The following is a 12,813-nucleotide window of genomic DNA, read 5'->3' as shown; positions in this document are numbered from 1 at the left end:
TTTTATTCAATCAACATTATTAATGAATCAAACAAGGTTTAGGTTAAGATGAAAGCAAGTGTTAGGCTTGATTAATTAACGATTGCTATTGAACTACAATTAAAAATGCAACTTCAATAGACTTTAAGATTCGCAAGATTAGCGAAAATTGATTTTTTAAGAAAAATTTAAAAGCAAAATCACTCGATACATTCATTCAAGCTGCTGAAACGGTTGGCAAAATTTTCATCAAAAGCAAAAAATTTGAGTCGAAATGGACTTTTTCTGATTTCTGCTCCTTGTTTTCGCTTTTAAACGATGAATTTTTGGGCTTTTTTGAATTCGAACACCGAACTGATTTCAGAATGAAGTTTTGAGCCTAAGAATGAGATGAGAAAATGAGATTTCAAAGAAGCATTGAAAAGCAAAATCACTTGACGATCTCATTCAAATCACTTAAATGACTGACAAAGTCATTCATTAAAAACGGAAGATTGGTTTCAAAGCGATTCTTCTGATTTCTGTTCATTGAAACACCGAAATTTCGGGATTTTTCATTGAATTTGAAAGTCGATCTGATCTCGCGATGAAGCTTTCGTAATGAAATGAGATTTTTCAAGTAAAGTCGAAAAGCAAAATCAATTAATTTCTTGAAATGATTAACAAAATGATCCATTAAAAGGAGGAAAATCTTCGTCAAAACGATCTTTCTCTGACTTCCTTTATTTACGTTTTAAAGACTAAATTTTTTGGAATTTACATTGAATTTGAACGTCAAACTGATCTCTAGATGAAGCTTTTTCAATGAAATGAGTTTTGGAATGAGTTAATGACTCAAGTAATTGAGATAATGAACGATAAAACTGAGCATTAACTGTAAAAGATCAATAATAAAACACAAATTTAGCGTTTACTTCTTGTTCGTTGTAACAATAATAGTCACTTTTGTTTGGCGAATAGGAAAAGTTGATAATAAAATGTAATCATGATAATAATCATATAAATTTCCTTGAGACATTTCAGTTAGATATTAGATGATTAAAGTGAAAATAGGTTTCATTGCCTGAAGAAATTACCTTCTGACTCTTTGTTTCTCTTGTTGAGGCAACAAAATTGAACAATTTTCCCTTAACCAGTTCCATTATTTGCTTCTCATCACATCAACACCTCAAATCGCTGGATAATCAATAATAGTCATCAATCTACTGATAAAAATCATTTGCTTCAAACATTTTGTCTCAATAATCAACTGATTCAAATCAATGGTCAAAATTGTTCATTAATCATGTTCACCATAATGTTGTCTGAATAGAGTTTTACCACGAAAAGAAAAGAGTGTCAAGCTTATTGAAAAGTTTAATGATAAGACCAACATCAAGCTACATGAGATTTCATGGAAACTCTCAAATGGAGAAAAATTGAATATCTTTTCAATTGTCTTCATAGCACTTGATCAAGCACAAAATTTGGTTTCATTTAATGATTTCAAACATTTCATGAGTTCAAAATCATTCAACTTTTCCTAGTTCTTCTAAGAGCAAAAAACTATCAAAATCTGGATCGATTCAATATCTTTCAGAACTAATTAAACTAAAAACATTGAAAAGACCATTTGAATAGTTCGAAGAGCAACTTCAAACATTTCATTTTCAGAATTACTTTTTTTCCAGAAGCTTCACAATCCAAAGTCAGAATAGAAACCATTGAATAGAATCTCAAAAATTCATAAGTTCAGATTCATCATCAGTACCAACATCAGATAATGGAACAGGATCACCAAGAGCTTCAAGTTCAGTATCTTCAGATTTATCATCAGGACCATCATTTAACAATTTTTTTTCTTGTGAATCCGAATTTAGGATGAGAAAATTCATCAATTTTTGAAGTCACTTACAAACGAATTTCAGAAATGAATTTTCCTGAAGTTGAAACGATTCCAATCATAAGCTGATCTTGATCTTGATTAGAACTTTTATCGTTAATTGGTCAAGATTGAATGAGCGAACTTGTATTTTTGGACAAAATGGTAAAGTAAATGAAAAATGAAATAATCTTCCATAAAATGGTTGAACAAACAGTTTATCAAAAAGTGAATCTTTTTTCAAGCAGTTTATTTGAAAGCAACAAACAAAATGGTCAACATCAATTGACCATTGACTAGTAAAATTGATCTTGATACAGTTGCTGGTTGCAATAGAAACAAAAGTAATTTGAAAAATTGGGTCATTTTTTGATATCATTTGCCCAATCAATTGTTGTCTTTATTGTTGGACGATTTCGGACAAAGTAAAGGATAAACAAGTGATTACATATTTTCAATAGGAATATTAAATTGGTAAAAATGGCGAGAAAATAATTGAACACAAATAATGTGTTCATGGATGGACATGAATTGCTACCAATCTGGATCAATAGTAATCATCATTATTCTTATGCATACAATCTTTCAACATTTTACTGGATCAACTTTTTTCTTCTCATCATCATCATAATCATCATTTCCATGGATGACAGTTGTAAATAAGCTTCAACTACAAATCCTTATTAATGGAGGTTCATCCAAGTAATACCAATAGCCAGACCATTATCAGCAACCAATTCAATGTGAGTATTTATGTACATTTATCTGTCTACTGGACATGAACTGAAACTATCATTTTTATCAGCTTCTTCAGCTTCATCATCTCATTCCGAGCTCTTTTATCTTCTCATTTTTTCTTCTTCTTTTTTCTTCTCTCTGTCTTTCCGTCTTCTCCATTTTCATCTTCGCCTTCCTGAATGTTCAGTCGTACAACACTCAATCAATCTTTGTTTCAAGTTTTTTGTGTGTGAAAAGGATCTCAACAAGAACAGAAAATTGTATGATAAAGAGAAACAAGATGATTGGAAAGGAGCAAAAAATCCATCATCAAGTCAACTTTTTTTGGTCTCTTCTTTGCTTCACCTCTTTTCATTCATCATTTTGTTACTGGACAAAAGCCAGAGTCCAGTTGTAGACCTTTTGTCAAGATCCATTCCATAATTTAGTGTAAAGACAAGAAACTGAAAATTAACCTTTAAATTCAATCTTTTTCTTGGCCTTTTCTTCAAATTTCAATTTGCACCTTTTTGCTCAGCCAACCAAACTGAAATGCAATCAACTTTGAAAATGAAACTGATACAGGTAAAGGAATGACCAAAGCTCAATCTTCATTTTAACCCACATAATTAACTGTTACAAGTTGAAAAGCAAAAATTAATCACGCACAATTTGGTTAACAGACTTTGGCTTAAACAAGCCTGAAAATTGAGCCTTCATATTGTTTACGCAGGTTGACCAATTTATGAACTGTTGAGTTCAATAAAAATGTTCAATTCGATTACTTGCATCTTCAGCCCTGGCAAGACAATAATAATGCAAAAAAGTGTCACAAGTCACACCAACGATTTCAATTATTAGTCAATTTTTGAGTCGCAAATGAAGAGACCGTTTGAAACGCCATTTACGTCTCTTGGTATACATAGATCAATGAGACAACCTAAGGCATGAACCCATTGCGGTGAGCCTCTTCACTCTGCTTGGCTTGCAGTCTCATAACCATACTAACATGTAAAAAATTTGATAATGTTTTTCAAGTTTACCCTTCATTTGCGAAGCGAAAGACTTCGAGAAAATTGAATGTTCATGGAACCTTTCAATGATGGAAAGATTGATGCACATGACTTGGGACACTTCCCTTGTCAGCCTTTGAAACTTTGACTCAGCTTGGGTTAAGTTGGGTTAGGTTAGTCTAGCTTTGTCGAGCCTGGCAAGACATTGATTTTGACTAAACTCGAGTTTCAAGATTGTATCAGCATAAATGATTATCTTGCAAATTTAATGCCGACTAATGAGTTGAATGATATTAAAACTGGACCAATATATCATCTTAAATTGCTGTGAGCAGCTAATCAGTTTATAGCTTTCCATGATAACCTCATGAAAGGATTGAAACATGAAAAGACTAAAAAATAAATGATTAAAAGTATAGATATTGACAAGATAATCAATAATGCTTTTCGCCTTTATTTTTGCTTCTTTTTTATTCTCATTCTTTCTTCTTCTTCTTGAAAACATTTCCGTTTCCCTGATAATGATGATGATTGAGAGAGGGAGGAGGAAGGATAAAGATGACGATAAAAGAGATGAAGAGGAAAATAAAAGTTACATCAATAAGTAACTGTAAATCAATGAATTCCAAGTGAATCACTTCTTGTTCTTGTTCACAATTTATTCTGTTATTCAATGATAATCAATTTCTCGACTGGACAATTGTTCCTAACATGTTCTTAGAACTGACTTTACATTATTGAACCATTGATTGAACCAATCGATAATGAAACTAATGCAAAGACTGATGACAGTAAATGATGAAAGTACAAAATGTTAAAATGGACTTAAAAAGAGATTGAAAATTTAAATGTTGACATTTTTTCAGCCACAAATTGTTAGCATATATTTACATGATGAATACATTGAACATGTTTCATTTGAATGGCTTAACATGGTGAACAAGTTTCTCCTGTCAAAGGTTGAAGGTTCAATAAATCGTCAGAATAAGTCTTATTAGTATGCTTTTCACTGAATTCACAGCATTTCACCGAATCAAGAGTTTCACTGAGTTTTCCTGTCAATTTCAAGAGTCTGTTCATAAGGCATCATTTTGCCGCTATTATGACAAGAGAGTCAACTGGTAAGATGATAATGATGAGAGCAGAAAGCAAATAAGAGTTGATTTGATTCTAATAAATTACACTTTTCATCTGGATTCCCGGTTGGTTTGGATTGATTAAGAATGTGTGAAAATGTTGGTAATGAGAAGAGGATGATCAAGATTATGGACTTGAGGTGAAGAGAGTAAAGATGAGAAAAGATGAGAAAAGACTTCTCTTGCCATTTTCACCTTCATCCTGGTATCGATTGATGAGAAGTGATACAAGAAACTTTGACTGGAAAAAGTGTTCACTTCACATCTCAAGAGATGATGATTAAAGCCTAAAGCAGGGAATAACATGGTTTCATGAAAGGAAAAGTGAATTTTCAGAGTCAGTCATCATTTAAAAAAAAATCCACCTAAATAACAGGTTCCATCAGATGAACAAAAAAAAGGTAAACACACGAAGAGTAGGTTTGATTCAGCTGAGGATTCCTTGGGTTTCACATAGTAACCATACATTATCAATAAAGTTATGCTTCTAGGTGTTGCTGGTTCATTCAAATTTCATCCAATTCATTTCATTTACCATACAATTCAAGATTATTGTTTCTTATTGTCACTGTAGCAAAGAACCAGAAAAGTGAACCCAATTTTTTAAACATTTGTTTTGCCATTAAGAAGACCAGAAATTATGTTTTGGTTTCAATTATCAGGCAAAATGTTTCATCACTCAACTGTTCACTTTGTATTGATCAGAGACTTGAAAGGCAATTTAAACTTTTACTTCAATAATTTATTCACATGCAATTCAATTTACTTTTAGATTTGGCTTAAATTCACTTTTTGTATTCTGGTTAAATTGTATTATTGAACATTTTATTTCATTTTTTTCTGACTCTCATCTTCAATAATACAGTCACAATGAGATGTAATATTTACATATTTACCAAGCCAAAAAAGACATCAACTTGATGTAATATACTTATTGTTATTTCACTTGTATTAGATGGATATTGTACATGTTTACATGGGTTTTTTGTTGGACTGTATTTCATCTGTATGTTCATCATGTAACAGATGAGTCTTGGTGTGTCTGTATCATGAAGATAATGGTGAACGAGTGTTTATAAAGCAAAAAGCAATCACTTCTATCTACTTATTTGCATTACTCTCTCTTCCAACTTACCTGTTAACCTAGAAATGGTGAAAATAAAAAAAAAGTAACCCAAAAATTGTGCTCAAAAACAGCTCAGTAAACATTTGATTTGCATTATGGTGATATTACATTGTGTATGGTAAGGTAAAGAGATAAAATCATTGCCTGATTGAATGAAAATGTGAAAATAAGTAAATATCTAAATTTTACATTTTTTTGTTGCTTTATTTATATTCCTTTTTATTTCGTTCATTTTAAATATTAATCAGTAAAGTATTATTCTGGTAAACGTACATGTTATAAATGGTTAGAGCAAGGTATGGTTAAGATGGATGACTTGTGCAAGGTTTGTGTAACTGTTACAGCTGTTTAACTTTGATAACTTTCATGATTGTAAATTACATGGTCGTCATTTAGTCTCAATTTAAATTGTCTGGTTGGTAAATCAATCAAAGTGTAAGCTTTACATAAGGTCTTGGTGTTAGAGGATTTGGTGTTTACAGCTGAAAGACTTTCACTTCTTACCTTGGTATATATATTTTGGACCGGTTAATCTCTTTGACATTAAGTTGACAATATTGATTAGTTGACTCAAATTATGGTTAACAGTATGTTAGGTTAACAGTGATTAACTTACCAGTAAAAGGTGAGAGATGAGATAGAAGGTACGTTAGGACATAATCACTTGCAGTCCACACTGGTCCATATGAGATGTTAACAAAGTGAATCCAGGAAAACACTGTGGTGTTGGTGTAAACATGCAAATCTGGTAACAAATGATGAACACTTCTTTTTGTTTTTAATTAACTTCTCAAGTGTGGGTTAATCATCTGGATCCCGAGGAATGATAACAAGTTGGAAGAGGGTTTTAAAGAAGGAGTTTTGAACGAAAAAAAGGGAGGCAAGAAGACTAGAAGAAGAGGAAGAAGAAGAAGAGGAAAGAAAAAGAAGTGTTTGTAGATTTAGATTTTACTCTGTTCCATGTTGAAAGGCAATCAAATAACTGAATATAAAAGCATGTTTAAGGAAAGAGGAAGACTGAAAGAATCGACTCAGATGATAACTCAGCCTTTTCATCCTTTTTTTCATCATCTTCTTCATCTTCTGTTCATCATCTTTGCATCAATTTTTGTCAATTTGGTTGGTCTTTAGATCTTTAAAATTGTCTGTTTTCCTCTCGCTAGATGGAGCCCTTGAAGGGAGTAAAAAAGCAACTGTAAATGTATTGATTTTAGAGACTCGTCTTTGAATCACAATTTTTAGGTCATGTTTTCATTTTATTGAAATCTGTTTTTGCCTTCTTCATGATTGTAATTTGATTACAAATCATTGTATTGTTCACAATTATCTACATTTGGTGCTATCTTTTAGCCATTTCATTGGCTTTAAGTTTAAAAAATTGAGTCTATTTATAGAGAAAATGCTCTGTTTTAATTCAACTCTTTTTTTCATTGTTGGTTAGCTGTTTTGTTGTGTCTGGCTGTCAGTTATGTCTCAGCCAGTAAATACATTGCTTTTTGTTTTTTACTACAGTTTTCACACTTAAAAAAGGTCGTTTTAAATTTACCTTTTCTCTCTTGTCTCTCATCAATTCACCTTTACCCAATTCACCTTTACCCAATTTAAATCTATTGTTCACAGGTTAAATGATCACACGCTGATCTATGCCTATTTTGTTGACTCCAATGAATTATACTAAATCTGATGAAGATCGACGTCGACGGACCATTATTGTAGAGAGGAAAAATTCATCTTTTGGTTTTACATTACAAGTAAGTTTTGTCCTTTTCAACACATTTTAAATCAATGTATCTAAAATGTATCTTGATTCGTCAACCCTGTTTGTGATTTGCTTGCCTAAATGTGTTGAATTTATAATCTCACATTCATCGTGTGAACTAGTTAATTTGTTTATTTTTTATCTTCATCAAATGTCATCCTAGTTCTGGCAATCAAAATATTTTTGTTGATATCATTCTTTTTGTTTTGCTTTAATTTCATTTGCAAACTATTTTGTTTACATGAAATTTGTTTTGCTGAAATTTTCTTTTCTTCCCTTGAGCCTTTATCATTTGCTTCAAATATTTTGGTACCTTTTTTAAAACTACATTTTTAACATTTTTTCTTTCTCTTTCTCTTCTCTCTTCTAGACTTATGGTATTCATCACCGTAAAGATGGAGAAATTGAATTGCTAACATATGTTGATTATGTTGACAAAAATGGCCCAGCATTTAAAGCAGGTATGAGACCTGGGGATGTGATTTTATCCATAAATGGTCGAGATATGGAAAGAGCTGATCATCGTACACTAGTAAAATATATACAAAGCTGTGAAAAAACAATGCGAATGGTTGTTCTTTTCGAAGACTGTGTCCGTAAAGTGGAGCTTCATATAAAATATTTAAAGTTGAAGGTAATTTGAAAGTATCAAGAATTGAATTTAGCTAAATTTACTATTGTGTCACAAATAAATCTTTGTAAACCTTAATCTAATAACTTCTTTTCTCGATTTATTCACAGCGTTTGCTTCACCAAAAGGTAGCAGAATATGAAAGATTATCTGAAAGAGAGAACCAATTAAGCCTGCATTTAAAGAAATCTCAATCAGAAGATTCTGGACTCCATCTTGATGATGTAAAATTAAAAAGTCAAGGATCTTTTACTACATCTGGATCTAAGTTGACAGGATCTTCTGTTGAAAATTCATCATCTCCGGGTTTGGTCGCATGCAAGAGCCTTGAATCAAATCTCAACTTTAATCCTGTTCATTAAGCTACATCATTATTGATTTTGATATTAATTATTTACTCTTGAAATTGATTAGACTATTAAAAGGTCATCTCAAAATGTATCTTAATCTATTGAAATCAAAAACAATAAAAAAATGCAATCAATTTATAAGAATCTTCAGCAAAATTTCCGCAGTTAGTCAATTTTTCACCAATGATTATGAATAATGATGAATTATAATATTTATCACGAATTTTCTAACCATGGGTTCTATGTGTCTGTTTTAATTCATCCTCTACTTTTACGTTTCAGATTCCAAATTTTTAAATTTGGTTTGAATTCAAAAATATCGAAGTACATTGCCAGTTCTTGAATATTATACGATTTATTAAAATTCAATGATAATAATCTTGTTGATGAAAATGATGGGTTGATAAACATATTTATACTTTTTGAGAAAAAGATATATTGAAAATTAGCGTTTTGCCTTATGTTCAGAATACACAATTGAATTAACATAAATTTTTCTCTGTAAAAATTTTGATTGGTTTTGCGGAAATTATTGGACTATCTACACGAAACGTTTTAGAGAAAAACAGAAGAGATTTGACAAAGATAATCTGAACTAAACGTAAAGAATTTCATCAAATTTTTTTTCATTTACATTAATCTTTGAAATCTAATAATAGATTTAGTACACTAGGATTTGAAAAAAATAAACAATGGGGGAGCAGACTAATTACGCACGTTAGCTTGGTTATATGAGCAACAAAATATATCAAACTGACATCACTTAATGACTTTTAAAATACTGAATTGAGTGTTAATATATTAACAAGAGATTGAATGATCTAAAATTAATTAATAATTGAACATACTCATGAATTTTTTTTAAATCTATCGATCTATGAACGTAGCTTTTACAAATGATAAGCTTAAAACATAGCGGAATAGACCTAATATCTCCACATAGCTCTTACAATCCTATTTTTATTATGTTAACTATTTGAAAAGTGGATGTACTAAAAGATAGAAAAGGTAGAAAAATAGAGGATTCGCCCTTGTATTTTGCTTGATTTTGATTTTTAATTCATAACTTCAAATCTTTTTCATTGGCAGTTAAGTATAGCTTTAGAGAACAATTATGATTATAATTAACTTTTGAATAGTTTTCGGACTGTTCAAATGAAACAATAAATGATTGAATAATGATCATCATTGTTTGTTGGTTAAGTAAAAAATTTTATGCTGTGATAATCACCTGTATTAATAGATAAGTGTAGATAAGTATGGAAATTTTTGATAAGACGTTATGAATAATTATGCAACTCAAACGCTTAACTAACGCTTACTGTAAGAGTAAGATTGCATTCACTATTTTAGCAATGATTTCCCTTAAATATATGACATATAGATCGACTTAGGTTAAGCTCATCGACTAAGGTTAATGGTTTACAAAGTTAAAGAATGTATTTTACAACTTTTTCAATGTGAATTTGATTGTTTGCAAAGTGATACTATGAAGTCTTGAATTTGACTTAGACTATAATTTGCCGATAATTTAGTAATAATTTCTTTAGTTTGATTTAAACGTTCCTATAGTTACGAGATCTCAGCTGAGCTTAAAACGCGAGTGAAAAGGTGAAAGTCAGTCGAAAGTTACTTCTACAGCTTACTAAAACTAGTTCTATTGAGAGAGATTACAATCAGATTACAAGTCACCTACTTGATAAATAGTGCAATCAAACCATCTCCACACTTATGCATTTTACAAGTGAAAACTATAAAGAAAGTAAAAAATTCAAAATTATTTTTGGTTAGAAAGCATTATTATTATTTCAACTTGCCCTTTCTCTAACTGATCTGTTCTGTCATGATAAGGCTCAACCAGAGTAGGAGATAGCTCTCTGTGTGCGCCAATGCTAAAGATGCTAAAGCGTTAACGGCGGCAAGATAAACGTGAGAATCTGGATCACTTAGACAGCATTTGATGAGAGTAAACAGCTCACAAAGCTTGTCAGACTTGGTCAGACATCTCACTTTGGTCAAATAAACATTGAAATTCCTCGCTGGTTAACTGAAAAGTAAACGACAGTTTAATTTACTTTAGCTTTACTGCTTTACTTTAATAAAGTCTTAAATGGCTTCACCTTATCTTATGTTTCCACGAGAATCGAAACAATTTGAATCAACAACGATTGCAGTGATTGCAATAGGTCTGTTTGGACTTACAATGAAATGAAAATGGAACAGAAAATTTGTAGGCCTTAACATTTTATCAAACAGCTCTGTCAGCTCATTTATTTCATTTATCATGAATTTTCCCTTGTTAGCGTGTTTGTATTCTTGGGAACGAGAATTGAGAAATAATAATGGAAGAACAAGGAATGTTATGAGTAAAAAAGATTGAAAGAAATTTTATTAATGATTTTAAACTTTAAAAACAATCTATTAAATGTCGTTAAATATAATGCTAATATTGGTGATGAACAATACTTTTAATGAAATTTCGGCTGTTTAGTCCAAAATTGTTGAGTGCAGTTTTTATATGGACAACCAACATTTGAATCTTGTGTAAAACATCGAGATAAGAGCCCCATATCTCAGGATATTTACTGCTTCCAATTTGATTGCACTTATTTATAATATTTGAAGCGAATTGTTCTCGAGAAAAGTTCATGGTTAAAAGATATAAAATAACCAATGGAATATCATCTAAAGTCAAATTCAAACGCTTTAGATCTCGACCTGTTTGGAATAGTTGAAAACGAAGACTGGAAAATACTGATCCTTTTAAATGATCTTCCGTAATTTGTTGTCCAGTTGGCCATAAAAGCGATGCAGAGTCAGTATCAAAATGCAAAAGAGTAAATAAAATCAAAATTGGATGAGCAGCATCTTTAACTCCAGAATATTGAGAGTCGATCGGTAAAGAAGCAAATGGAGGAAGCTTTGACTCGAAATAGATGAGCTTGTTGGATATTTTAAGATGAAATGCCACATATGATAAATAAAATGGATCACAAAAATCATGGCAGTTAGTTATAGCACCATAATCTATCAGCAATGGATTTAAATGTTCATTGAAATATTGCCCAAGTTTGTTGAACATATTTTCCATGCTATTGGCTCTGGATGCTCTTTCAAGACTATCTTCATTAGCCTTATTCAAACAGATATCTGGGTTCATACCAATTGCAAGACATCGTCTCAATCGACAAGCTCTACAACATTTACGTCGATTGTTAGCATCTACTAGACAATCATTGTTGTTGGATTTGCATGCATATTTCATTCCTTTCATCACCGATCGACGGAAAAATCCTTTACAACCTTCGCATGTGAAAGCGTTATAATGACGTCCAGTAGATTTGTCGCCACATACTTGACATAATTTCAAAGCTGCTTCATTCTTTTCAGCTAAAATACATGTAAATAAAAAAAATAAGTCTGGCTTTAAAAAGTGTTTCCAATCTAAAAGTGAACAGTAAACTAAAATTTTTACTTACCTTCAGTTATTGCATGATAAGATTTATCATTATTTTGCGACCCATCTATAACTAATTTACGTTCATCGTAATCGTCATCATCATCATCATCATCCTCATCATCATCTTCATCCTCGTCCTCGTCCGCAGCATTTTCCATTTGTTGGTCACTTGGTCGATTAACAAGATCTGTAGAGACATCATAATCACTTGAAAATGAGTTTAAATGGTGGATCACCGGCTTCCGATCAATCTGGTCAGAATCATAGCTGCTCCAACAACTTGGTTGATGATAATTTATTGGACTGTCCCATGCAAATTGACCACTGGAGGAGCTACTGGCTTGATTGCAGTCTTCAATAGGCAGTGGAGTAGTTACATAATTAACAGGATGGTCAGAGTAATCATAACTGACCGGGTCAACGAGAGATGAAGATGATAGCAATGGCGATGGCACATAAGATTGGTCAATATGTTGAGAATACCAAGTAGTACGATTTTGGTAATCACCATTAAATTGTGTCACATAATCAGTACAATAATCAAGATGATTATTAACACCAAGTTGAGTTAAAGTTGTATATCGAGAGCTTTCCATTACTCGGTAAAAAATATATATTTTTTGTATCAAACAAAATAAAGTCAAAAAATGGAATGCGAAGTCAAAATAAATAAAAGAGATACAAAGAACGGTTTGAACTTTGATATGATTTCAACTATTTCATCATGGGACACAAAATGGCTCGGACAGACCACCCCTTACTGCCTCTTAGAAGTGTCAGT

At 31.5% G+C, this 12,813-nt stretch overlaps 2 protein-coding genes and 1 long non-coding RNA gene across 3 annotated transcripts; 1 reads left to right on the top strand and 2 right to left on the bottom strand.

Annotated features, from left to right (window-relative positions):
* Positions 1 to 6,015: 6,015 nt before the first annotated feature.
* LOC149094368 (uncharacterized) lies at positions 6,016 to 7,073 on the bottom strand. Its single transcript, XR_016200948.1, has 2 exons — positions 6,449 to 7,073; positions 6,016 to 6,367 (listed from the first exon to the last, which is right to left on the bottom strand). It is a non-coding gene; the product is annotated as an uncharacterized LOC149094368 (long non-coding RNA).
* Positions 7,074 to 7,306: 233 nt separating this feature from the next.
* Positions 7,307 to 8,728, top strand: LOC107359906 (general receptor for phosphoinositides 1-associated scaffold protein). The gene is made up of 3 exons (XM_015926501.3): positions 7,307 to 7,583; positions 7,962 to 8,225; positions 8,333 to 8,728. The coding sequence occupies exons 1-3, from the start codon at positions 7,476 to 7,478 to the stop codon at positions 8,582 to 8,584; spliced, it is 624 nt and encodes a 207-aa protein (XP_015781987.2). The 5' UTR covers positions 7,307 to 7,475; the 3' UTR covers positions 8,585 to 8,728.
* A 2,204-nt stretch (positions 8,729 to 10,932) lies between these two features.
* Positions 10,933 to 12,677, bottom strand: LOC149094367 (thyroid hormone receptor beta-like). The gene is made up of 2 exons (XM_089266000.1): positions 12,052 to 12,677; positions 10,933 to 11,962 (listed from the first exon to the last, which is right to left on the bottom strand). The coding sequence occupies exons 1-2, from the start codon at positions 12,626 to 12,628 to the stop codon at positions 11,016 to 11,018; spliced, it is 1,524 nt and encodes a 507-aa protein (XP_089122126.1). The 5' UTR covers positions 12,629 to 12,677; the 3' UTR covers positions 10,933 to 11,015.
* Between the last annotated feature and the right edge of the window lie 136 nt (positions 12,678 to 12,813).

This window comes from Tetranychus urticae, chromosome 1 (assembly GCF_039701765.1).
Source record: "Tetranychus urticae isolate SD_2017Ah chromosome 1, NJAU_TeUrti_SD_1.0, whole genome shotgun sequence".
Classification (NCBI taxonomy): Eukaryota; Metazoa; Arthropoda; class Arachnida; order Trombidiformes; family Tetranychidae; genus Tetranychus; species Tetranychus urticae.
The sequence above is the reverse complement of the archived record's forward strand: the minus strand, read 5'-3'. Positions and strand labels throughout refer to the sequence as shown.

Excerpts from the sequence above, each read along its gene's own strand:
- LOC149094367 (XM_089266000.1), bottom strand. The coding sequence starts at position 12,628 with ATGGAAAGCTCTCGATATACAACTTTAACTCAACTTGGTGTTAATAAT. Across the intron at positions 11,963-12,051 it reads TTATCATGCAATAACTGAAG|CTGAAAAGAATGAAGCAGCT; the intron begins GTAAGTAAAAAT and ends CATGTATTTTAG.
- LOC107359906 (XM_015926501.3), top strand. The coding sequence starts at position 7,476 with ATGCCTATTTTGTTGACTCCAATGAATTATACTAAATCTGATGAAGAT. Across the intron at positions 7,584-7,961 it reads CTTTTGGTTTTACATTACAA|ACTTATGGTATTCATCACCG; the intron begins GTAAGTTTTGTC and ends TCTCTCTTCTAG. Across the intron at positions 8,226-8,332 it reads TAAAATATTTAAAGTTGAAG|CGTTTGCTTCACCAAAAGGT; the intron begins GTAATTTGAAAG and ends ATTTATTCACAG.